At 47.8% G+C, this 26,630-nt stretch overlaps 2 protein-coding genes across 2 annotated transcripts in view; one reads left to right on the forward strand and one right to left on the reverse strand.

Annotated features, from left to right (window-relative positions):
- The window catches only part of LOC106994652 (uncharacterized), a 68,901-nt gene that overhangs the window by 17,788 nt on the left and 24,483 nt on the right, over positions 1-26,630 (reverse strand). The gene's annotated exons all lie outside the window — the stretch shown is intronic.
- On the forward strand, positions 49-14,913 carry TEKTL1 (tektin like 1). Its single transcript, XM_015123164.3, has 7 exons — positions 49-719; positions 3,342-3,446; positions 10,142-10,340; positions 11,052-11,218; positions 11,315-11,410; positions 11,511-11,624; positions 12,578-14,913. Exons 1-7 carry the CDS (start codon positions 150-152, stop codon positions 12,824-12,826), a joined length of 1,500 nt encoding a protein of 499 aa, XP_014978650.3. The 5' UTR covers positions 49-149; the 3' UTR covers positions 12,827-14,913.

The raw sequence follows: 26,630 nt of genomic DNA on the forward strand, positions 1-26,630 counted from the left end.
AATTCCACCTTCCTTGTTGCGCCCATCGCTATGGTGACGGGCGCTCTCAGTACACTCTCTCCACAGGCCAGGAAAGAGTTGTGTGTCTTTGGGGTCCCTTCTGATCCGCCTGGGGGTCCCCAGCCAGGCCGAGGGACCAAGCAGGGACCATGCGCGTGTTGGCACCCCCGGTAGAGCGCAGCCAGGACACACGCATTGGGGCCCCAGCATGGCGCGAGGCAGCTCAGGCCCTGTCGAGAACCGCGCACATACTGACGGATCGCTGCGGGCAGGAGGCGGTGACCATGTGGCAGCCCAAGGACAGCGTGCTGGACCCGAACGTGGCGCACCACCTCGGCCGCGCCGCCTACATCCAGCCCTGGCGCTTCCGCGTGGAGATGCTCAAAGGCGGCGGCACCGTGGAGAAGCCGCCGCCAGGCGAGGGCGTCACGCTGTGGAAGGGCAAGATGAAGCCGCCCGCCTGGTACGCCCGCCTGCCGCTACCATTGCACCGCAAAGCGCGCGCCCTGCAGACCACCGAGGTGGTGCACGCGCACGCGCGTGGAGCGCGCCTCACCGCCGCCCGTCTCGGCCGCGCGCAGCACCAGATTAACGGGCGGGTGCGACAGCTGCTGCGCCAGCGCGAGGTCACCGACCACAGGCTCAGCGAAGTGCGCAAGGGCCTGCTTATTAACCAGCAGAGTGTCAAGCTGCGGGGCTACAGGCCCAAGTCTGAGAAGGTGGGACCCTCCTCCCCGCCCCCAACCCCAGCCTAATTGCAAAGACTGAGGCCTTCGTTATGCAGTGTTCAGCCCCGGAAAAATCCTTTCCATACTTTCGGAGGGCGAGGCTGATGGATCACCTGAGGTCAGCAGTTCGGGACCAGCCTGACCAACATGATGAAACCCCCGTCTCTACTAAAAATACAAAATTAGCCGGGCCTACTGGCGCATGCCTGTAATCTCAGCTACTTGGGAGGCTGAGGCAGGAGAATCACTTGAACCCGGGAGGCAGAGGTTGCAGTGAGCCGAGATCACGCCATTGCACTCTAGCCTGGGCAACAAGAGCAAAACTCCATCTCAAAAAATTTTTTTTTTAAAAATCTTTCCATAGAGAGAACACCCAACTCTGGTGAATAAGGGCAAAGAAGTTGAGGGCCGGGTGCAGTAGCTCACGCCTGTATTCCCAGCAATTTGGGAGGCCTAGGTGGGAGGATTGCTTGAGGCCAGGCCTTCCAGGTTGCAGTGAACTACGACGGCACCACTGTACTCCAGCCTGGGTGACAAGTGAGAACTTGTCTCTACCAAAAAATTTGAAAAGTTAGCTGGGGGTGGTGGTGCACACCTGTAATCCCAGCATTTTGGGAGGCCACGGCAGGAGGATCACTTGAGTACAGGAGTTGGAGACCAGCCTGAGCAACATAGTGAGACCCTGTCTCTACAAAAAAAAAAAAAAAAAAAAAAATTTAATGACCCAGCGTGGTGGCATGCATTTATGGTCCCAGCTACTTGGAGGCTGAGGCAGGAGGATTGCTTGAGCCCAAGAGTTTGAGGCTGCAGTAAGCTATAATCAGACCAACTGCAATCCAGCCTGGACAACACAGTGAGATCCCATCTCTCAAAAAATTGGAGGAAAATTAGCCAGGTGTGGTAGTTTGTGCTTGTAATCCCAGCACTTCAGGAGGTCAAGGCAGGAGGATTGCTTGAGGCCAGAAGTTTGAGGTCAGCCTGGACAACACGGCAAGACCCTGTCTGCACCAAAGTTTAAAAAAAAAAATAGCCAGGCATGGTGATGCATGCCTCTAGTCCCAGCTACTTGGGAGGCTGAGGCAGGAGGATTGTTTGAGCTCAGGAGTTCAAGGCTGTAGTGAAATATGATAGGGCCACTACACTTCAGCCTGGGAGATAGTGAGACTCAAAAACAAACAAACAAAAAAAAAAGGTGATGGAGACAGGCCCAGGACGAGATGCCTGAGCCCCCATCACCCAAAGAGTGAGCCCTGTCCAAGGAGATGAGATCCTCAGCTTCCCTGCCCCAGAGGAGAAAATTATCCAAATCTCCCAGCCAGGAAGAGAGGGTGCAGCCCCTGATTCAGACTCCATGAAAATCCCCCCAAAAAGTAAAACCCACAGCCCTCAGTCCAAGCATAAAATCATCCACCCAGATCCCAGGCTCAGAGGGTAAGACCCTTCCATAGGTGTGAGACCCTCAGTGCCCCAGTCCTAGTGAAAACACTCTTCCAACTCCCAGCTGAGGAGAGCAGCTGATACCCTGGTCCCAACCCAGGTGAAACTCTCCCTAGAATGTGAAATAAAACCCAACTCCCCTGGCTTCAGGAAGTGAAAATCCCTGCCCCCAGACCTCATCTGTGGTGAAAGGAAGAAGTCCTCCCTGCAGATAGAGACTTCAGACTCCCAACCCTCACGCCCGAAGGTTGAGGCCCCATCCAGAGAGAAAGAATGAGACCTCTAGTACCAGTCTCGGTGAATCTTCCCCTTAAAGTGAAACCTCAAATCCCCACCCCAAAAGGTACAAAAATTCCAGCCTCCCGGGGGAGAGATGGGACCCCACCCACAGAATGGGATTCCTACCTTCAGCCCCCAGATCCAAATATTAAGACTCCAAAAAGGTAAGCCCTCATCATCCCTATGATATGATCCCTCCACCTGTAGCCAGGGAGAGGAGATAAGACCATCACTGAGGAAGGGGTGCCCAGCTCCCAGTCTCAGGGGGTGAGAACAACCCTCCCCCAAGTTGAGACACCTTCATCTCAGCCCCCTGGGCTCCTATCTGTAAAAGGGAGAAGCCCCCAATCTCAAGCTCCAGACAGCAAGACCCTCCAAGTAGCCAGGCGCGGTGGCTCACGCCTGTAATCCCAGCACTCTGGAAGGCAGAGGCGGGCGGATCACGAGGTCAGGAGATCGAGACCATCCTGGCTAACACAGTGAAACCCCGTCTCTACTAAAAAATACAAAAAATTAGCCGGGCGCGGTGGCAGGTGCCTGTAGTCCCAGCTAACCGGGAGGCTGAGGCAGGAGAATGGCGTGAACCCGGGAGGTGGAGCTTGCAGTGAGCCGAGATGGCGCCACTGCGCTCCAGCCTGGGCGACAGAGCGAGACTCCGTCTCAAAAAAAAAAAAAAAAAAAAAAAAAAAAAAAAAAAAAACCCAAATGAGAGAGCCCACTGAAAAAATCAAACCTTCTCAAATAGGGAGACACCTCACCCAAAGGATGGGAGTACCCCCAACTTCATCCTTCAAACTCAGAGTTTATGAGGCTGGCAAACCTTCTACCACCCTGGAAAGAGAAATCTCTTCCCAGCCCTTTCCCAAGGATGTGAGGGATTCTTTCCTTGTTTTCTAGATCCCTGACAAAGCTGACAGTATGCTTACATGGGAGAAAGAGGAGCTGAAAAGCATGAAGAGGAAAATGGAGAAAGATATGGAAAAATCAGAGGTCCTACTCAAGGTTAGGGGTGCCTGAGGACAACTTACAGGGGCTGGAGGGGGATCCCTGTCTGCCTAATGGACAAATCGCTCTGACCTGGGGACTGTCACAATAGCAATTCCTTCAAGCCACACTGACCAGATATTCATTGCATTTCACTTTGTGAAATGGAAAAAGTGAGGCCATGGGAGATGAAGTTGGGTCTCAGAATAACCATGAACACCCACTCTGTACCAAACCCTGTGCAGTCATTGAATCCACTCGTTAAGACTGTCCTGTGAAGCAGAAACTATGATTTCCTCATTAGAGATGGGAAAATTGAGACTCAGAGAGAGACGACCTCACCTAATAAGCAAAGCCATCAATGGCAGCGCTGTGGTTTCAGCCCAGGTGACTGGAGTCTAGATCTTTGCACTCTAACACGTGCTCCAGCTTCAGCCAGACTTGATCTCTTGGTGCATCCTTTGCGCTTGCAACGAGAACTTCTTCATGAGGGTGCAAATGAAGGGGAAAGAGCAGCCAGACTTCGGAGGCCTTTGGGACCTATTAGGGATTGCTGGCAACTTGTGTGCTTTCAACTCATCCATTTGATAAATACTAATCTAGTACCTGCTTCCCAGACACTGAGCTTGGCATCATAGATAAATTGGTGACTGAGAAAGAACTAGCCTGGCCCTTGAAGAGTTAACATTCTAGAGGCATTCAAAGAAAAGACAGGCTGGAGACTTGTTTTATTTCCTATTGTGAGACTGAACTGTCAAGTCTTTTACTGCTGTTGAACTTTCCTTGCTTTTATACAGAGAGCTCCGCAGCTAGACTACATTTAAACAAGCATTGGACCTTGAAGGCAGATACAGAACTAAATTATATTTCACGTAGCAAAGTTCAGTAAGGTTGTGTTGACTGGGGAGTGGGGAGAAGGGGAGAAGAAGGGACAGGCTGGGAGACGAGGGTGTGGACGAGGCAGGGGACTCAGGAGCTGGTGAAACGCTGTCCGCGGTGCTGAACTTGAGTAGGGCATATCTTCTGGCTGCTGTCATATTCCTTTAAATCTAATGATTCCTGAAATATCCTTCCAGGAAGTCGGAGGCAGAGAAGGGAGAAGCCCCTGAGGATGGACGTGGGAGCAAAGGGCTATAAAGAGGGAAGCGGATCATGCCCATAATCCCAGTACTTTGGGAGGCAAAGGCAGGAGGATTGCTTCTTGAGGCCAGAAGTTCAAGACCAGCCTGGGCACCATAGCAAAGCCTCATCTCTATTTTAAAATAAAATAAAACTAGCCAGGCACAGTTGTACTTGCCTGCAGTCCCTGTTCAGGAGGCTGAGGGAGGAGGATTGCTTGAGTCCAGGAGTTCAAGGCTGCAGTGAGCCATGATCATACCTCTGCACTCCAGCCTGGGTGATAGAGGAAGACCCTGTCTCTGAAAGAGAGAGAGAGAGGTGGGAAAGGACAGATGTAGATAGAAACAGAGACAGGCTGCTTGGCAGGATCTGGTCTGAATATTGCTGGAGAAAAATACCACCAATCAGATTTGTTTCAATTTAAAATCATGAAGTCAAACTTCAAATTGGCACTCAAACCTTTCCCACAGACCTCGCCTTAAGTCTCTAGAAGACTTGCTGACCTGCTGGGCAAGTGATTTCATACCTTGTCTTCCTTCAGTTCTCTCTCTCTGTGCCTTCCTTGCTCTACAGTGATTTTAATGAAAACCACCAAAGGGAACCTCTCTCATTTTTCCTCTGTCAATCCTATAATTCCACCCTTCCACCCTTCTGCATCATCATCATTTCCTTCTCTCTTGGCCCATTGTCACCAATGAACAAAAGGAGAGTTATTCTTTAATGGGTACAGATCTGTTTGGGAAGATGAAAAAGTTCTGGAGATGGATTGCAATCCAGCCTGGAAGACAGAGCAAGAGTCTATATAAATGAATGAAGGAAGGAGGGAAGGAACAGAACAAGTAAAATTAATCTCCAAATCAGCTTATTGGAGATGATGGTTGCACAACAGTACGAATACACTTAATGCCACTAAACTGTACACTTAACAAGGTTAAAATGGCAACATGTTATATCTATTTTACTACAATAGAAAGCCCACCTCTCTTGATCTACATGCCCCTCTAGATACCCATTTCTCTAGTCCACTGCATCTTATCTGCGTATGTCAACTTGCTCATGTTGACTCCAGGCAGGCTCCTCAGCTAAACTGCATTTGAACAAGCATTGGACCTTGAAGACAGATTCAGTACTAAATTATATTTCAATTATATTTCACGTAGCAAAGTTCAGCAAGGATGTGTTGACTGGAGGGTGGGAAGGAGGGGAGAAGAAGGGACAGGCTGAGGGTCAAGGCTTTGTCTGTGGACGAGGTAGAAGATTCAGGGGCTGGTGGAACGCTGTCCGTGGTGCTGAACTGCACCGTGGCCCTTTTTTTTTTTTTTTGAGTCGGAGTCTTGCTCTATTGCCCAGGCTGGAGTGCAGTGGCGTGGCGTGATCTCAGCTCACTGCAATCACCGCCTCCTGGGTTCAAGCAATTCTCCCGCCTCAGCCTCCCGAGTAGCTGGGATTATAGGTGCCTGCCACCACACCCGGCTAATTTTTGTATTTTTAGTAGAGACGGGGTTTCACCATGTTGGCCAGGTTGGTCTCAAACTCCTGACCTCATGATCCTCCTGCCTCGGCCTCCCAAAGTGCTAGGATTACAGGCGTGAGCCACTGCGCCCGGCCTGGACAGCTGTCTTGCTGGTCACTGTATTTTCATCAACTGACACATCGCCTGGCATCAGTAGGGGTTGAATTAATGGTTGAGTTCATGAACAAAAGACTTTTTAAGTCCACTTTTTAACCCAATCAATAAATCCCAAAGATATCACATTCAGAGACAGAAGCTGGACATAAAGTATACACCCTATAGGATTCCATTTATGTGAAGTTTTAGATTCAGCAAGAGTTTTCTTTAAGGTACAGTTAGTAAATGCTTTCTGCCTTGTGTACTGTGTTGTTTCTGCCCCAACTACTCACCTTGGCCAGTGTGCCATGAAAACAACCAGAAATGATATCCACACGAATGGGCATGGCTGTGTTTCAATAAAATTTTACTTACAAAAACAGGTCACCCATCCATAGGATGGAAATTTATCAACTCCTTAAGAACAGGCAAAACTCGGCTGGGCGCAGTGGCTCACATCTGTTATCCCAGCACTTTGGGAGGCCCAAGCGGGAGAGTTGCTTGAGGCCAGGAGTTTGAGGTTAGGAATTTGAGGCCAGCTTGCACAACATAGCAAGATATCATCTCTACAAAAATGTTTAAAAAATAACTGGGCATGGTTAGCATGCACCTGTAGTCCTAGCTATTTAGGAGGCTGAGCTGAGAGGATCTCTTGAGCCCAGGAGTTTGAGGCCACAGTGAGCCAGGATCATGCCACTGCAATCCAGCCCGGGAGACAGAGCCAGATTCTGTACAAATGAATGAAGAAAGGAAGGACTAGAACAGGTAAAACTAATCTCCAAGTCATCTTACTGGAGGTGGTCAGGGAGGGAGAGAGGAAAGGGGAGCTAGAAAAATGTATGGCATGATGGAAATATTCTATATCTTGATGGAGAGTGTTTATAAGGCTGTATACATGTGCAAATGACTTGTTTTGATGTAACTCTCAAATAATTGCAAATATCAAAGGAATATGATATGTTTCGTTTTATTGTGGAGGAAGTAAGATTTCAATGGCAGGATGCTGTCCAGATGAGATACAGCCTGGTGGGAGGGGGGAACTCGGAGAATAGCAGTCTCTTAATATTGATAAGAGCAGAGGAAGGGAGACTTCAAGGCTAGAGGTGGGGATGAAATGAGTGCCAGTTGAGAATCAAGGGGGTGACACAGGAAGATCAAGATGTGGGTAGAGTGAGTGCCAGCTCTCCATGTTACAGTGGGGAAATGCATGAGACAGGCTGCTTTCTCAGGGTGCCAGAACAGAGCCAGGCACAGAAACCAAGCAATTGACACCCAGCACAGGGAAGCTGTTGCTGTCTCTTACCGCTCCCCTCACCCCAACCCCAAAGAGTCACTGAAGGCTTCTGAACTGGGTAAGGAGGTAGGAGATGTCTGAGCTTCAACTTGGAAATTGCTTCTTCCCAAGAACAACAACAAGAGCTGGCAAGAGGCCGGGTGTGGTGGCTCACACCTGTAATTCCAATACTTTGGGATGCTGAGGCAGGAGGATCACTTGAGCCCAGGAGTTCCAGACCAGCCTGAGCAACATAGCAAGACCCTGTCTCAAAATAAAAGAACAGGAAAGGGTCAAGAATGAAGTGACGAAGGAAACCAATTTCTCAGAACCAATCCATATCCCAGCACTTTGGGAGGCCGAGGGGGGTGGATCACCTGAGGTCAGAAGTTTGAGACCAGCCTGGCCAACATAGCAAAACCCTGTCTCTACTAAAAAGTACAAAAATTAGCTGGGTATCATGGCACATGCCTGTAATCCTAGCTACTCATGAGGCCGAAGCAAGAGAATCCTTTGAACCCGGGAGGTGGAGGTTGCTGTGAGCCAAGATCGTACCATTGCATGATCTGTCTGGAAATGAGCAGACTCACTTTTACCTGGTTATTATGCACAGTGCCATAAACAGAAGACAACTTCGTGAATAAAAGTCAAGAATTTCTCTAGCTGGGCACAGCAGCTCATGCCTGTAATTCCAGCACTTTGAGAGCTAAAGGTGAGTAGATCGCTTGAGCCCAGGAGTTTGAGACCAGCCTGGACAACATAGTATGTAAGACCTTATGTCTACAAAATTTTTTTTAAAAAATTAGCCAGTGTGGTGGCATGTGTCTGTGTCCCAGCTACTTGGGAAGCTGAGGTGGGAGGATCACTTGAGCACAGGATGTCCAGACTGCTGTGAGCTGTGATCACGCCACTGCACTCTAGCCTGGGAGACTGAGTGAGACCCTATCTGAAAATATACACATATTACTTTCCTGGATTACCTGACATCCAAGTGAACACCCAGCACCTGGGAAAAATGTAAGCAGAATTGCCTGACCTTTGACTCATATTTCCATGTTCCCATACCTTAACACACCTTCCCTTCTCTAAAAGCCACATTTAAGGGAATATCTATCAGCACCACCCACTCATCTATGTGTTTATCTGTAATGGCTATTGAGGAAACTGTACTGTTCATGATTGTTTTTGTTTTTGTTTTTAGACAGTGTCTCACGCCCAGGCTAGAGTGCACTGGTGCAATCATGGCTTACTGCAGCCTCAATCTCCTGGGCTCAGGTGATCCTCCCACCTCAGCCTCCTGAGTAGCTGGGATTACAGATGTGAATCACCACACCTGGCTAATTTTTTGCATTTTTTGTAGAGGTGGAGTTTCACCATGTGACCCAGGCTGGTCTCGAACTCCTGGGCTTAAGCGGTCCTCCCACCTTGGCCTCCCAAAGTGCTGGAATTACAGGCATGATCCACCGCACCCAGCCTGAATGCAGTGGTATCTTCACAGTATATTCATAGGTCAAAACATCAAGTTGTACACCTTAAATAAATATAATTTTTATTTGTCAATTATACCTCAATAAAGCTGGGAAAATTAAGTGGAAAAGAATACATTTTAAGTGAACTTACTACAAAAAAAAGATAAGTATGTGAGAAAATGGATAAGTTAATTAGCTTGATACAATCCTTCCACATTGCATACACAAATCAAAGTATCACATTGCATGCCATAAATATATACAATTATTATTCAATTAAAAACAAAAATTTAAGTAAAAATAATAAAGTAAACCTTGAGGGGTGGTGTGATGTGAGTCAAAGGAGGAAAAAAACTTTTCTCATAAGACATAGGCATGTCTCTCCTAAAAAAGATTTCATGAAAGAAAATATTTATCCGGAACATTGGGGGAATGAATTAAATTAAAAAATAGTTCCAGGCCAGGCACAGTGGTTCACACCTGTAATCCTAAAACTTCGGGAGGCTGAGGCAGGAGGATTGTTTGAGCCTAGGAGTTTGAGACCAGCCTAGGCAACGTAGTGAGACCCTGCTTTTACAAAAAAAAAAATAAAAAATACAAATTAGCTGTCTCAGGAGGCTGAAGCAAGAGGATCACTTGAGCCCAGGAGATTGAGGCTGCAGTGAGCTATGACTGAACCACTGCACTACCACCTGTGCAACAGAGTAAGACTGTGTCTCAAAAGGATATACACACACACACATATACACACACACACACACACATATATATATATCTATAAGCAAAAGCCTTTACCAGTATCAAAAATATTAGGCACACTGCCTCACGCCTGTAATTCCAAAACTTTGGAAGGTCAATGCAGGAGGATAGCTTGAAGTCAGGAGTTCAAGACTAGCCTGGACAACATAGCCAGACCCTTTCTCTGCAAAAAGTTTTAAAACTAGCAGGGCATGGTGCTTTACTCCTGTAGTCCCAGCTACTCAGGAGGGTTAGGCAGGAGGATCTCTTGAGCCCAGGATGTTGAGGTTTTAGTGAGCTATGGTGGCACCACTGCATTCCAGCCTGGATGACAGAGCAAGATTTTGTCTCTTAAAAGAAAAAATGAGAGGGTCAGTTTCTGTTTAGAGGTAGAAATGCTTTACAGCCTATAAGCCTCAAGCCTGCAGCAGAGAAATCACTTTCATCCACTTCCCTCAACCTCCCAGTTCTCACTCTGCCTTCTCCTCCTCCCTTCTCCACCCAGACCCTGGCCTCCTGCCGAGACACCCTGAACTTCTGCTTCAAGGAGCGGCTGCAAGCCGTGGACCTCATGAACCAGCCTCTGGACAAGGTTCTAGAGCAGGCCGGACGCCACTCATGGGTGAACCTCTCCCGGGCCCCCACCCCACGCACGCAGGGTCAGAAAACGCCTCCTCCAGACCCTGTGGGCACCTATACCCCAGGTAGGAGTCCACTGTACTGGGTCGTATTGGTGCCCACCCAGATCTCCTTGACTGTCAGTGCAGCCCCTCATCCACTTGGCTGTCCCTTTCCTGGGAAATAGCCCTAGAGCCAATGGGAGGACTGAAAGCCTATCTTGCTAAGCACACATTGTTACTCAATTTTCCCCCTGTGCTCTCCTGCTCACACTCACTGAGGACTCAGTCATTCACAGGCTCTGCTCCTTTTTTTTTTTTTTTTTTTTTTTTTTTTTTTTTTGAGATAGAGTCATGCTCTGTCACCCAGGCTGGAGTGCAATCACCCAATCTCAACTCACTGCAACCTCCGCCTCCCAGGTTCGAGCGATTCTCCTGCCTTGGCCTCCTGAGTAGCTGGGATTACAGAGGCCCGCCACCACGCCTGGCTAATTTTTGTATTTTTAGTAGAGGCGGGGGTTTCACCATGTTGGCCAGGCTGGTCTCGAACTCCTGACCTCAAGTGATCTGCCCGCCTCGGCCTTCCAAAGTTCTGGGATTACAGGTCACGGGCTCTGCTTCTAAGGAAACCAACCCAAGACGCTACTTACACTATCCCCCGCGCCCCTTGGGCTTTCACCCAGTCCCTCAATAAAACCCCCTAGCCCAGGGCCCACCACCACCTGAGAATAGAGAGAGGGACAGGGACTCTGGGAACGGAGGGCTTGGCGCCCCCAAGCGCGTCCTGGGCTTTTACAGAGTGCGCCTTGGCGCTAAATGAAGCCAAGCGGTTGTTGGTCGAGTCCAAGGACACCTTGGTGGAAATGGCAAAGAACGTGGTGGACGTCCAGGAGCAACAGCTGCAGATAAGCGACCGCGTGTGCGCCTCGCTGGCGCAGAAGGCGAGCGAGACCTTGGAGCTGAAGGTGAGCGCATTACCTGCGGCTGCGGGCAAGGACGGGACAGGGGAGGAGAAGGGGACTGGGAACCAGCGTTATCCCCCTGCGCTTCCCTGCCCCCAGGAAAGATTAACTATGACGTTAGGACTGATGAGGGGAACTATCCACCGGTGTACGAAATACAACCAAGAGATGTACACCACCCACGGTCTCATCAAGGTACGGTTCGGGGTGAGAGCCTTCGGAGGTGGAGGCAGGGGTGCCGGTGGGTGGAGACTGCGTTTCAATGCTCTTGCACACCGCACCCGCACCCCACCAGGGTCCTCTGTCGAAAGTTTACCTGGAGACTGGAGAAAAGCTGGACAGACCCCTGGTTCGCATGTACCAGAGACACGTGGGCACCCAACTCCCTGAGGCTGCGCGCCTCGCGCAGGTAAACCCCCTCCCCGATACCCCTGTAGGCGCAGCTGCGCCAATGGTAAGGCTCCTTCCTCAAGCACATCTGGACCAGGTATGATTCCCCGCTCACCCAAGTCGGCCTGTCCTTCAACTCCTGCCACGAAGTGGGGAGGGGAGGGGGCTTCAGTACCCACACGTGGCTCAAATAAGTCCCCTCAACCCCTGTCCTCCCCTCTCACACACACCCTCACTGTCCCACTCTGGCCTCAGTCTCTCTAACCTGTAAAATGAGGAGCACGTCAGCATTCACTTCAGATAGTGGTGGTGAGAACAGATGGGTTCAGGCATGAAAGGCGTGTAGCATGGCACCTCCATAGAATACCCTTAAAGCAGCCGAGCTGTTGTTGTTGTTATTACTATTATTATTATTGAGACAGAGTCTCACTCTGTCGTCCAGGCTGGAGTGCAGTGGTGCAATCTTTGCTCACTGCAGCCTTCCTCTCCTGGGTTCAAGCCATTCTTCTGCCCCAGCCTCCCTAGTAGCTGGGGCTTACAGGTGTGTGCCACCACACCCAGCTAATTTTTGTATTCTTAGTAGAGACAGAGTTCTGCTATGTTGGCCAGGCTGGTCTTGAACTCCTGACCTCAGGTGATCTGCCCGCCTCAGCCTCCCAAAGTGCTGGGATTACAGGTGTGAGCCACCGCGTCCGGCCCTGAGCTGTTATTATTAAGCCCACTTCCTAAGGAGGCTCCTTCCTACACATCTTGACTAGATGCATTCCCCTCCCTTAGCCTGCCAGCCTGCCCTGTCATGGTTTTTTGTTTTGTTTTTGTTTTTGTTTTTTCAGGCGCACCTGGCCCACCCAGCTGTGTTCCTCTCCTCAGCTGTGTTCCTTACACACACACCTGGCGCAGGGGTGCCTGCCCACCCCAGGTAGCTGCCTGCCTTCTGCTCTGGCTCACGGGTCTGCCCTGCTCCCTCTCCAGGGCACCGACAAGCTGCAGCGCCACATCACGCACCTGGAAAAGAACCTGGACGAGCTGCTCGCCACGCACAAGAACCTCACCTGGGGCCTCAACTGCAAAACCATCGGACATGAGGTGGACGGCAGCGTGGTGCGCCTGCGCCTGCGCCAGCGGCAACCGCACGTGTGCTACGAGCAGGCGCAGCGCCTGGTTAATGACTGGGACCCGCGCACGCCGCCGCCGCGCAGCAAGAGCAGCACCGACCCCTAGTGACCCCAGCGTCCCCCGCCCCAGCTGGCTGGTTGGATACTGGCTGGGACCTCAGAGAGCAGACATAGCCCCATGGGGCCCTCTCTCTCCCCTGATGCACCCTCCCTCCAAGTGCCCTCTAGGAGAATTATAATTAAAAATAACAATAATTATCATGTATTAGGCACCTACTGTATGTCAACCACTTACCCTAGGACACGTTATAGCAGCATATCCTGGTAGTTAACAGAATGGATTTGGGTGCCAGATGGCTGGGATTTAAATTCCACCTTCTCAGTTTCAAGCTATGTGGCCTTGGGCAAGTCACTGTCCCTCTCTGGCCTTGGTCTCTCCAATCTGTAAAATGAGGAGCATGACAGCACCCACTTCAAATGGTGGTTGTAGGCGGGGCGCGGTGGCTCACGCCTGTAATCCCAGCACTTTGGAAGGCCGAAGCAGGCAGATCACCTGAGGTCAGGAGTTCGAGACCAGCCTGGCTAACATCTCTACTAACAATACAAAAATTAGCCCGGCCTGATGGTGTGCACGTGGAATCCCAGCTACTAGGGAGGCTGAGACAGGAGAATCGCTTGAACCCAGGAGGTGGAGGTTGCAGTGAGCTGAGATCAAGCCACTGCACTCCAGCCTGGGTGACAAGAGCGAGACTCTGTGTCAAAAAAAAAAAAAAAAAAAAAAAAAAAAAATGGTGGCTGTGAGGACAGATGAGTTCATGCATGAAAGCCCTGTAGCACGGTGGTTGCATAGTATATCCTCAAGGCACCCGAGCTGTTATTATTGGCATCTCCATTTTACTGTTGAAGAAACAGGCACAGAGAGGCTGTGCAGCTTGCCCAAGGTCACACAGGAAGTAGCAAAGCTGGAATTTTCATTCCAGACTCAAGAGCCTGCACTCTAAGTGGAACTTCTAGGAGCTCTGCTCTGTCCTACCCCATGCCGTGTCTGGTCCTGAGCCCAGCACTGAGAATAAAGCAGTGAGCAGGGCTGATGTAGTCCCCACCCTCAGGGAGGTCACACGTTGATCCGGTGCAGCTAACGTCATCCATCTGGGTGTGCCTCTGGTTCAGGTCCTTCTAGGTATTCCGGTAGCCTCTTGGACACCCTGCCATCGCAGGACCCCTCACATTGAGCTATGATTCTTATCTGCTCTTCACAGGAAGATCCAGGGGGTTGCACACATACAGAGGGAACGTGCATTACAGGCACAGATATCTCCTAAGCAACTGCTCTGTGTCAAGAGGCGTTGTGAAATGCCAGGGATACAGCGAGGATGTGTCCCTCCATCGTGGAGCTCACAGTGCCTATGCCAAGAATGGCCCTCACAAATGTTGGTATCTTTTAGGCAAAGCCAGCCAGTCGTATGGACTCAAGCACCAACATTTTGCAGAGAAGAAAAGGAAGCTCATTTTTCTTCTCATTTTTCCCGGGTTACACAGTCAGAGATGGGTAAAGCAGGATTTGAACCTGTCATGCTCCGCATCTCAAGCAGCGACCAGGATCTGAATGAGTCCCCAAAACAGCAGAATGGAGATTGGGTAAATTATGGCCGTCGGAGAGAAAAATGCATGGGCAAAAAGAGAGCCATCTGCCAGGATGACAGAACTGGGTAGGAGTTCAGCTGGGGCTCAGCTCCATTGGGTTGACTCAGAAGCATGGTGGATCACAGCCAGCTCCCTCATGTCAAGACGGACTCTACAGCTTTGGGGTTACAGGCCCCCAGTCTCTCTGGGGCTCAGACTTCCACATAAACTGTTCTTCTTCAAGCATTTCTTCCCAGTACCAGTCAGGATATCAACAAGAAACAGCACACTCCATTTGAAAGAAGTTTAAGGGCCGGATGTGGTGGCTCATGCCTGTAATCCCAGTACTTTGGGAGGCCGAGGCAGGCAGATCATTTGAGGTCAGGAGTTCGAGACCAGCCTGGCCAACATGGTGAAACTCTGTCTCTACTAAAAATACAAAAACTAGCCAGGCGTGATGGTGGGCGCCTGTAGTCCCAGCTACTGAGGTAGGAGAATCGTTTGAACCCTGGAGGTGGAGGTTGTAGTGAGCTGAGATTTCTCCACTGCACTCCAGCCTGGGTGACAGAGTGAGACTCTATCGAGAGAGAGAGAGAGAGAGAGAAAGAGAGAGAGAGAGAGAGAGAGAAAGAAGTTTAAGAAAGAGACCACAGTAGTTGATGCTCATTATCCCCCAATGCACTTGCTAATTCACTTACTGAAATGTATTTGTCACTTCAAAATCAGTACTTGTAGTGCTTTCACGATCATTTGCACAGAGCCATGAAAACGTTTTTAGCCACCTGATGCACACATTGCCCCTCTGAGGTCAAACAAGATGCTGCTGCCTTTTGGTGCCAGTTCTCTTACCGTAAACAAGTGTCCTTGTTGCATCTCTCTTTTTTTTTTTTTTTTTTTTTTTTTTTTTGCATTTTTGTGTATTTCATTGGTGATTTTTGCTATTTAAAATGACTTCCAGGGGATCGTGCTGAAGTGCTGTCTACCGTCCCTGAGCACAAGAAGGCTGAAATGTGTCTTAGGGGAAAAAATACATGTGTTAGATAAGCTTCATTCAGGCATGCATTACAGTGCTGTGGCCGTGACTTCCGTGTGCATGAATCCATCACATATATTATATAAGGTGTCTTTTTTTTTTTTCTTTTTTTTTTGAGACAGAGTCTCACTCTTTGTGCCCAGGCTGGAGTGCAGTGGTGCAATCTTGGCTCACTGCAACCTCCGCCTCCTGTGTTCAGGCGATTCTCCTGCCTCAGCTTCCCGAGTAGCTGGAATTAGACACGCACCACCATGCCCAGCTAATTTTTGTATTTTTAGTAAAGCGGGGGAGTTCACTATGTTGGCTAGGATGGTCTCGAACTTCTGACCTCAAATGAACTGCTGAGCACCTCCCTCAGCCTCCCAAAGTGCTGGGATTACAGGCATGAGCCACCGCACCTGGCCAAATAAAGTCTTTTTAAATAGAAACACACAAAACAAGTTTATGTCTTGATTCGTTGACAAAAGGGCTGTGACCAGAGGCTCACAGAAATCCAACCCTGTGTTTCCCCATGAGCCATGGTTCAGCATTCCCGGATTGAGGGTGCGTGGTGGCTTTATAGACCATTACTGTAAATGACAGGAATTAGCTGTGTTTGCAAAGGTGCGAGCAGCGAGTAGGGAAACCTCAAAGGATAGCTAGCATGATAGCCACATGGCGGTGATTGCGGGGAGCCTTTCCCACCTGTGGGTCTCAAGGGAAAGGGCTGTTAGCAGATGGGAATATCTAACTCTGTGATACTGCAGTGTAGACGCTGGGAAATGCCCCTACCCACCTCTCTGTCCATTGGCCAGTGTCCCCTATGGGCCGAACCATCCTGCTGGCTTTTGACCCTCATGCAGGTCCTTCCTGGGGCCGGGAATTATCCCTTTACCCTCACCTTTATCCATCCTGATGCCCACAAATCTTGCATAGGATGCAAATACTCCCCTCGCAAGCAATGTCTTGCCCTGGGGTTTACAGCCTGCCACCCTCATCCTTGCTGACACCGCCCCAGTTTGTGACCTCAGCTCACACAATGTCCCCAAACAGCATTTGCACAACTCCCCCCATTGCCTCAGAGCTGAGATTTCAGCAGCTGCCCCAGATGTGAGTCCTGAGTACCCAGCAAGCTTCTCCGTGACACCATGAGGTTTGTGTCATCATCCCAACCTTAGAGATGAAGAAATAGGCTCAAAGCAGCACAAAATGCGTAAATGCCACCACCCAGCAAGTAAGGGGCTAAGTGTGAGCTGTAAAAGCTGTAGGCAGGGCAGGCGTGGTAGCTCACGCCTGTAATCCCAGCACTTTAGGAGGTTGAGACAGGCAGATCATTTGAGGTCAGGAGTTCAAGACCAGCCTAGCCAGCATGGCGAAACCCTGTCTTTACTTTAAAAAATGCAAAAATTAGCCACACATGGTGGCACACCTGTAGTCCCAACTACTCAGGAAGTTGAGGCAGAAGGAGAATCACTTGAACCCAGGAGGCAGAGGTTGCAGTGAGCCGAGATCACACCACTGCACTCCAGCATGGCCAACAGAGCAAGACTCCGTCTCAAAAAATAAATAACATAAAATAAAATAAAATAAAAAATAAAATAAAATAAATAAAATAAAATATAAAATAAAATAAAATAAAATAAATAAAATAAAATAAAATAAAATAAAATAAAATAAAACTGTAGGAACTGCAGGGAGTCCCCTTACCCCCAAAAGTCCTCCTGGCTGGACACAGTGGCTCACACCTGTAACCTCAGCACTTTGGGAGGCTGAGGTGGAAGGATTGCTTGAGCCGGGAAAGTTGAGACAAGCCTGGAAAGCACAGCGAAGCCCTCATCTCTACAAAAAAAAGTTTACAAAATTAGCTGGGCATGGTGGCCCATGCCTATAGTCCCAGCTACTTGGGAGGCTGAGGCAACAGGATTGCTTGAGCCCAGGAGTCTGAAGCTGCAGTGAGCTGTGGTCACACCACTGCACTCCAGCCTGGGTGGCAGAGCAAGACCCTATCTAAAAAAAAAAAAAAAGTCCTCCCATGCCCCTCAAACAATGATCAGGTATCACCTACATGCACCGGGTTCCAGGGTCACACTCCTGACTTACGGAATCGGAATCTCAGAAGGCAAAGTACAACAATCCGCATTGCTCATGAGCTTTCTAGGAAAGTCCAATGCACGCCAATGTTTGAAACCGGCATTGCTGTTGCCAGTTTCCCAGGGCTGACTTCCGCATTGGGCATAGTAAACACTAATGAGAGAGCCCACAAAAAATATTTTTATTGTAATTTCTTTTTTTTTTTTTTTTTCCTGAGATGGAGTCTCGCTCTGTTGCCCAGGATGGAGTGCAGTGGTGCAATCTCGGCTCATTGCAACCTCCGCCTCCCAGGTTCAAGAGATTCTCCTGCCTCAGCCTCCCGAGTAACTGGGCTTACAGGCACCTGCCACTATGCCCAGTTAATTTTTTGTATTTTTAGTCGAGACGGGATTTCACCATGTCGATCAGGCTGGTCTCAAACCCCTGACCTCAGGTGATCTGCCCACCTCGGCTTCTCCAAGTGCTGGGATTACAGATGTGAGCCACTGTGCCCGACCTGTAATTTTGTTTTAAATCAGAAGAAAAATATGAATATAATAATAAATACATATTGCATTGTATGTTATTTATGTGATACACAATTTATATTCATCTCTATACCAATGTAGGGGTGTTTTTCACGTTTTGGGAGTTTTGGGGGGTTTTTGAGACAGGATCTCACTCTGACGCCCAGACTGGAATGCAGTGGCATAATCATAGCTTACTGCAGCTTCAAACTCCTGAGCTCAAGTGAGCCTCCTGTCTCGGCCTCCTGAGTAGCTGGGACTACAGGTGCATGCCCCCACACCTGGCTAATTTTTGTGTTTGTTTGTTTGTTTGTTTGTTTTGTTTGTTTGTTTGTTTTGTAGAGATGGGGTCTTTCTCTGTTGCCCAGGCTGGTCTCAAACTCCTGGCTTCAAGTGATCCTCTCACCTTGGCCTCCCAGAATGCTGAGATTAGAAGCGTGAGCCACTGCACTTTGCCTTTTCAATTTTTTTTTCATTGTGGTAAACTACACATAACAAAATTTACCCTCTTCACCATTTTTAAGTGTTCAGTTCAGCAGCATTATGTACATTCACAGTATTGTGCAACCTTCACCACCATCCATCTCCTGAACCCTTTAAATCTTGCAAAACAGAAAGTCTACACCCTTTAAGCAATTACTGCTCCTTCCCTCCTCCTCGTCCCCCAACCCCTGGCAACCACTGATACCACAGATACCACCTTCTGTATATGCCTTTGACTATTCCAGGTACCTCATATAAGCTACATCAATAAAGTTTTATCTATTTATTTATTTTTGATGGAAGAAGGAACTCACAAAGGTAAATGTGCCTCAGGCCCATAAAACCCAAAATTTGACCCTACAACTTCCCCTTAAAATATTGGGTACATTCCTCTCATTCTTGTATTTATTTTACTTATTTAATTCTTTTATTTTTTATTTTTTGAGACATATTTTCAGTCTTGTTGCCCAGGCTGGAGTGCAATGGCGTGATCTCCGCTCACTGAAACCTCTGCCTCCTGGGTTCAAGCGATTCTCCTGCCTCAGCCTCCAGAACAGCTGGGATTACAGGCACGCACCACCACACCGAGCTAATTTTTACGTTTTTGTTAGAGACGGGGTTTCGCCATGTTAGTCAAGCTGGTCTCGAACTCCTGACATCAGGTGATCCGCCCGCCTAGGCCTCCCAAAGTGCTGGAATTACAGGTGTGAGCCACTGCTCCCGGCTGACATTAGGTAAATATTTAAGTGAATATATGAACAAATAAACAGATAAAGTTTGCAGAGTGTTACTGTGTGCATTGTCTTATTTAATTTTCCACTTTAGACCTGGAAAGTTCCCTTTGTAATCATCCAGTTCACCATGCTTTGCTGTCTTCCTTATTATCTTTCTAATTTTCCTGGAAGGTGAGAAACTGACATAGGAAGCAAGCAGTACAGTATCCACTGTGGGAGAGATGCAGACCTAGGCTTGACCCTTTAGAGCTGTGTTACCTTGGGCAACTTGCTCAACCTCTCTGACCCTCTGTTTTCGTGACCTATAAAACTGTGAATGGGCTGGGTGTGGTGGCTCAGTAAGCCTGTAATCCCAGCTCTTTGGGAGGCCGAGGCAGGTGGATCATCTGAGGTCAGGAGTTTGAGACCAGCCTGACTAATATAGTGAAACCCCATCTCTAATAAAAATACAAAAGTAGCTGGGTGTGGTGGCGGGCACCTGTAATCTCAGCTACCCGGGAGGCTGAGGTAGGACGATCATTTGAACCTGGTAGGCGGAGGTTACAGTGAGTGGAGACTGCACCACTGCACTCGAGCCTGGGTGACAGAGCGAGACTCCATCTCAAAAAATAAATAAATACATAAAACAAAATAAACTGAAAAATAAAATAAAACTGGATGATAAAAGTACCTCTCTCATCAAGTTGCTGGGAGGATCCATTAAGACAATGGGGTTTTTCATTTAGTTCAGGGCCTGGCATGTGGGGAGGTCTCCACACATGGTTTATGCTCTTTTTGTTGATCAAAATGACATTCACATAAAATGAGCCATCTTAAAGTCAGTGGCATTTGGTGAATTCACAATTGTTGTGCAACCAGCGCCTCTATCTAGTTCCAAGGTATTTACATCCCCCCAAAAAGGAGACCCTGTGCCCATCACCAGTCGCTTCTTATTTCACTCTAAGAAAGACCTTATTGCTTCTAACCATGGAGGCCATGCTTTACAAGGTAGTGAGTTCCCTGGCACAGAAGCAATCAAGCATGGGCTATAATTTTCCAGGGAGCCTCACAAAGGACTAAAACAGTGGGTTGTTTTGTTTTGTTTTGTTTTGTTCTGAGAGAGAATCTCACTCTGTCACCCAGACTGGAGTGCAGTGGCACGATTTCACCTCATGCAACCTCTGCCTCCCAAATTCAAGTGGTTCTCCTGCCTCAGCCTCCCAAGTAGCTAGGATTACAGGTGCCCACCACCACACCCAGCTATTTTTTGTATTTTTAGTAGATACAGGGTTTCGCCATGTTGGCCAGGCTGGTCTCAAACTCCTGACCCCAGGTGACCCACCTGCCTTGGCCTCCCAAAGTGCTGGGATTAACCACTGCGCCCGGCCCAGTTACTTATATTCTATAAGACTACCAAACGTATAAGTAATATATGGGGTGGAGGTGAGGATTATTTCTTTCAGTTTCCACATTGTGTTAGTAGAAGTCCAGGGTCCCCTTTGTCTCCCCACCTCCAGAGGCATAACCATGGACCACTAAGCAGTTCTCTCCTCCCAGCTTCCCCAGTTCATCACTGGAGTCATCTATTGACTTAACCATATGTCCCTGCAAAGCATTGTATCTCTGTTTGGTAAGACCCAAAAGGGGGTTTAATGATCCCTGTTTTTTGTTTGTTTGAGACGGAGTCTCGCTCTGTTGCCAGGCTGAGTGCAGTGGCGCGATCTCGGCTCACTGTAACCTCTGTCTCCCAGGTTCAAGCAATTCTCCTGCCTCAGTCTCCTGAGTAGCTGGGACTACAGGCATGCGCCACCACGTCCAGCTAATTTTTGTATTTTTAGTAGAGACGGGGTTTCACCATGTTGGTCAGGCTGGTCTTGAACTCCTGACCTCATGATCTGCCTGCTTCGACCTCCCAAAGTGCTGGGATTACAGGCATGAGCCACCTCACCTGGCCAATGATCCCTGTTTTACAGGATAAGTTCTGAGTGTCAGAAGGGGCTAGGAAAAGCAGAGCCATCTTGCTCTGAGAAGCCCCTGCATACCTGTCCAGCCTCACCCCTCCTCCCTCTATGCTGCAGGAAGTATTGCACAGTGTGGATTTTGGAGTCAGCTTTCGGTTCAAATTGTGATGCGGGTGATTATTAACTGAGAGACCCTGGCCAAACTATTTAAACTCTCTGTGCCTCAGTTTCCCTGATATATAATGGTCATAATAAAGATTCTTATCTTGCAGGGCTGTCAGAATTAAATGAGATAATGTTCCTTAAAGTGCTCACGATAGCGCCTAGCACACAGTGAGTGAGTGCTCCATCAACAGAGGGGATAAATGTTGACCTGAGTCATTAAAAGGATCAAAGGAGGGCTGGGCGTGGTGGCTCATGCCTGTAATCCCAGCACTTTGGGAGGCCGAGGTGGGTGAATCATGAGGTCAATAGTTCGAGACCAGCCTGGCCAATATGGTAAAACCCTGTCTCTACTAAAAATACAAAAATTAGCCAGGCGTGGTGGCGCATGCCTGTAGTCCCAGCTACTCAGGAGACTGAAGTGGGAGAATCACTGGAACCCGGGAGGCAGAGGCTGCAGTGAGCCGAGATCACACCACTGCACTCCAGCCTGGGCGACGGACCAAGACTCCATCTCAAAAAAAAATTAAAATAAAAAGGATCAAAAGGAAGAGGGCCAGGTGTGACTGATGCATAAAATGAAGGAGATCTTCCCCCGTGGAAGTGAAAGCAGGTCAGGGAAGTCCCTAAGAAAGCTGACATTAAAGCTGACATCTGAAGTATGAATGGACATCAGTCAGGTAAAAAAGAGAGAGTGAGGACGAAGAGCCAGGGAAGCATCGCAACCTGTGCAATGGTCCTGGGGCAGGAAGGAAAGCATGTGGTGGGTTTGGGAAGGAAAAAAGGAAGGAAAGAAGGGAGGGCGGGAGGGAGGAAGGGAGGAATGGGGAGAGGGAGGGAGACAGGGAGGGAAGGAGAGGAGGAGACTTTCTCAAGGTCAGTCTTTGGGGGATCTGATTTCACATAGACATTTTCCACTTCTGGCCTTTCAGGTTCTTTCTAGAAAGGCCTCTACATCTTATCAATAGACTCCCTTAGATTCACAATGTCCCATCAGTTGATACATTGTTGACAACAGTGGACTTTCATTTCATCGTTCTGTGTAGAAAGGGCCCAGCGCAGCCAATTCTGTTGAAGCTCCTCTTCTAGCTATCATCTTCTACCCAAGCACCCTTTCACATACTTGCTGCGATTCTCTCAGTCGTTCTTCCCTATCTCTTTCCTCACCCCTTTCTTGAACACAGAAACATGCTTGTGACTCTTCATTGCAAGAGTCACCACCGTTGCCATTTCTGCTTGTTCATGGTACTAATACACAATAATTATCCCTCTATCTTCATCTCCTGCCTCACTAACACCTCAATGATTACAGGCATCATTAATTGCTCTTAGGTCATCTCATCCCATGGGGTGTGAACCAGGTCCTCCCTGAAGACTTGGCCCAGCTCATGGATAGTATCGGTTATGGCCACCTCCTTTCCTCCACCTTCATCATGAAAAAGACCTGCAACGCACACACCACACAGCCTCCAAAACACCAGCCGGCTAACCAGAGACAACTTCCTTGTGGACACTAAAGAGGCGGTTGTCCTGGGGTGTGGCAGGGGCCTTTCCAGGTCACACAACCAGCTAGTAGGGATTTATTAGGAGTCTACATCTGCTCCCCAGGTCACAGATATTGGACATCTCAACGACGGCACAGGAAGGGATGTTGGAGAGAAAAGGATGAAGTCAGTAAGTATTTGGGGAGTAAAACAGAATGCTTCCTAGATGACAGAAACTCTTCCAAGTGTTTTAGATATATTAACCCCTCACCACACACCAGTAACGTGGGTATTACTACCGCTTCTTTACAGGTAAGGAAACTCAGTCACCAAAAGGTTACATAACTCGGAATTCGAGTCACTAGGGTCACGAATCCAACCCAGAAAGTCTGATTTCAAAGGATACATTTTTATCATCGTGCTGTTCAACTATCTGCTTGCTACAGAATGAAAATGCCTCACTTGAATTTGCATCTCTTCCACCTGCACCCCTCACACCACACACATACACACACACACATCGATAGCAACTTGGTAGGGATAGAAGCAACACATAAATGGTCAAAGGATGCACCACATCAGAGAATGCAGATGTGCAGCCATGCAGGTTAAGGTGAGAGAGACAGAACTGCCTTTGTTATCAAACCTGCTTCAGTTCCCCCAGAGCAGCTTTGACTAACTCATTTATTCTGCCAAACTCATGTGAGCGTCTCAGGATGGTCACAGAGAGTAGCCAAGCATTTCCTTCATTTCTTTTTCATGGAGCCCATCCTTGGGCCATAAAGGAAGGGAAATAAGAAGACCTGGGAGTTCCAGAGAGCTGCCTTCAGAGCCCAGCTGCAATACTTGGGAGCCAAGTTATGTAACTGTTCTTAAACCTCAGTTTTCTCCATGCAGTTGCACAGTTGTTGTCGGGATTCGCATTTCTATCCTTAAAATGCTCTAAGTCCTCTCTCTTGTAATCCCAGCTCTCTTTGAAAGGCTGAGGTGGGAGGATCGCTTAAGCCCAGGAGTTCGAGACCAGCCTGGGCAGCACAGCAAGACCCCTTGTCTATGAAAAAGAAAAAAAAAATGCTCTAAGTGAATGAGGAGCATCCCTCAATCCTGTGACTCAGATAAGTGAAGGTCAGTAAAAGAATACCTATCACACCCGAAATATAGGTATTCTGTGTGATTGACAGCTTCCATGTATATTGTATGTAAATTTTGTTTTGAAAAGTGACATGGGTGATATGCATTCCTTGCCTTGATGATAAATCAATCCCCCTTCTTCACAGGGCTGAGTTGCAAGAAGAGTTGCAAAGGCAATCAAGATTTTCATCCTACTACAACAACAGCTACTACTGCTGGTGTGACTGCTACTACTAAACGTGTTTGAATTTTTTAATTGAGAATGCACATGGCAATAGACACCCAGAAGGAACATAAAAAAATGAGATGAAGTAAAAAAACATCAAGAATTCTCTTGGAGATTGCTTGAGAAATTACAGCTGCACAGCTGGGCTCCCCATTGCATCGCTAGCTCAATGCCTTGCAAAACTTTCATCCTTTCAGGGAGGGAAGGAACACCTGGGGTGCTTGGATGTCTTCCCAGATTGTGGAGAACAAAATCCTGCCTGACAAGATGCTGTCTCATCTTGTCGCTGGCCCATGAATTGTTTACCCCCCAAGGAAGGCCAGAATGATGAAAAGTTGCCAAAGATCTTTGCGCAACACCGCCTCCTTTCATCACCGTGATGAGCTCTCACTTCTGCAACTCCCAACAAAAGTAAAGGGGGGCCCGGAGGTCAGGACCTGAGATTCAGAGAGAAGCACGGGCTGGTGACATAGATGCAAATACGGACTCCAGGCAGAGAAACAGCGCTGTGGCTACAAAGGTGAATTCATGGATGTGCCCAGGGGGCGAGCGTGAACAAGTTAGATACATGGCCATTCTTTGATGGTGTGTGAAGGCAGAACATATCCACCAAGCCTGTGAACTCTTAGGAAAATGATGCCCAGGAAGCATGAGCATGTTCAGTGAAATATATGCACTCGCTCTTCTGCAAAACAACCCAAGAGATCTGGGCTGCTTGGAGATGGGGAGCCCTCACCCACATTGACTTTCAGGCCTAAGATGCCATTGCTGGTTTTTGGTTTTGTTTTTGTCTTTTTTGTTTTTTGGGGTTTTTCTTGTTGTTGTTGTTGTTGTTGTTTGTTTTTTGTTTGAGACGGAGTCTCGTTCTGTCACCCAGGTTGGAGTGCAATGGCACTATCTCGGCTCACTGCAACCTCCACCTCCCGGGTTCAAGGGATTCTTCTGCCCCAGCCTCTGGAGTAGCTGGGACTACAAGTGTGTGCCACCACGCCTGGCTAATTTTTGTATTTTTAGTAGAGAAGTGGTTTCACCACATTGACCAGGCTGGTCTCAAACTCCTGACCTCGTGATCCACCCGCCTCAGCCTCCCAAAGTGCTGGGATTATAGGCGTGAGCCATTGCGCCCGGCCCATTGCTGCTTTTTTGAATGAATAACAGTACTTTTATTTTAATGAATACTAGTATTTTATTTCATTTTAATTGACAAATAATAATTGTATATATTTATGAGGTACAATGTGGTGTTTTCACATATGTCTATATTATGGAATGAATAAATCAAGCTAATAAACATATCACATCTCCTGCTTATTTTTTCTCTAATAAGAATATTTAGAATCCACTCTTTTTAGAAGTCTAGATATCACCAAAAAAATTTAATGTTTAAAAATTGAAAAAATATAGTCAGGCGTGGTGGCGGGCACAGGTAATCCCAGCTACTTAGGAAACTGAGGCAGGGGAATCACTTGAACCCAAGAGATGGAGGTTGTAGTGAGCCAAGATCGTGCCATTGCACTCCAGCCTGGGTGACAAGACAAACTCTGTCTCAAAAAAAAAGAAAAAAGAAAATCTACTCTTTTAGCAATTTTGAAATGTACAATATTATTAACTATAGTCACCATGCTGCACAAATCTTAGGTCTCAAAAACATATAAGTTCTACTGCTCTAAAGCACTGTGGGGTGATTACAGTTAACAATAATTTATTGTATATTTTCAAATGGCTAAAGGAGAAGATTTTGAATGTCCTCAACACAAAGAAATGATACATGTTTGAGATGATGGATACTCTAATCACCCTGATTTGATCACTGTACATTGTTTATATGCATCAAAATATCACTGTACTCCATAAATATATACAATTATTATGTGTCAATTAAAAATAATAACAACATAGCAAGACCCCTGCCTCTAGTAAAAAATTAAAAAATAAGACTGAAGCAGGCCGATCGCCTGTGGTCAGGAGTTTATGACCAGTCTGGCAAACATGGTGAAACCCCGTCTCTACTAAAAATACAAAAATTAGCCGCAAAAATAACCCCATCTCTACTAAAAATATAAAAATACAAAAAAAAGAAAAAAATCCAGCCTGTCACCCACACTGGAATAGCTGGGATTACAGGTCAAATACTATTCAGCCTTTAAAAGGAGGAAATTCTGTCATTTGCCACCTGGATGAAATTTGAGAACATTATGGTAAGTGAAATAATCCAGATACAGAAAAACAAATACTGCATCATCTCACTTATATATGAGATCTAAAAAAATCCGACTCATAAAAGCCGAGAGGTAGAATGGTGGTTGCCAGGGGCTGGGTCAGGTATAGGGAGATATTGATCTGATCAAAGCATACAAAATTTCATATTCTTTTTTTTTTTTTTGAGAAACAGGATCTTGTTCTGTTGCCCAGGCTGGAGTGCAGTGGTGCAATCACAGCTCATTGCAGCCTCAAACTCCTGGCTTCAAGCAATCCTCCCACCTCAGCCTCCCAAGTAGCTGGGGCTACACCACTCCTG

The sequence above is a fragment of the Macaca mulatta genome, chromosome 19 (assembly GCF_049350105.2).
Source record: "Macaca mulatta isolate MMU2019108-1 chromosome 19, T2T-MMU8v2.0, whole genome shotgun sequence".
NCBI lineage: Eukaryota > Metazoa > Chordata > Mammalia > Primates > Cercopithecidae > Macaca > Macaca mulatta.

Bases quoted from the DNA above. Each gene is read 5' to 3' on its own strand.
- TEKTL1 (XM_015123164.3), top strand. From the start codon at position 150: ATGCGCGTGTTGGCACCCCCGGTAGAGCGCAGCCAGGACACACGCATT. The intron at 3,447-10,141 runs GTTAGGGGTGCC...TTCTCCACCCAG, and splicing joins AATCAGAGGTCCTACTCAAG to ACCCTGGCCTCCTGCCGAGA. The intron at 11,219-11,314 runs GTGAGCGCATTA...CCCTGCCCCCAG, and splicing joins GCGAGACCTTGGAGCTGAAG to GAAAGATTAACTATGACGTT.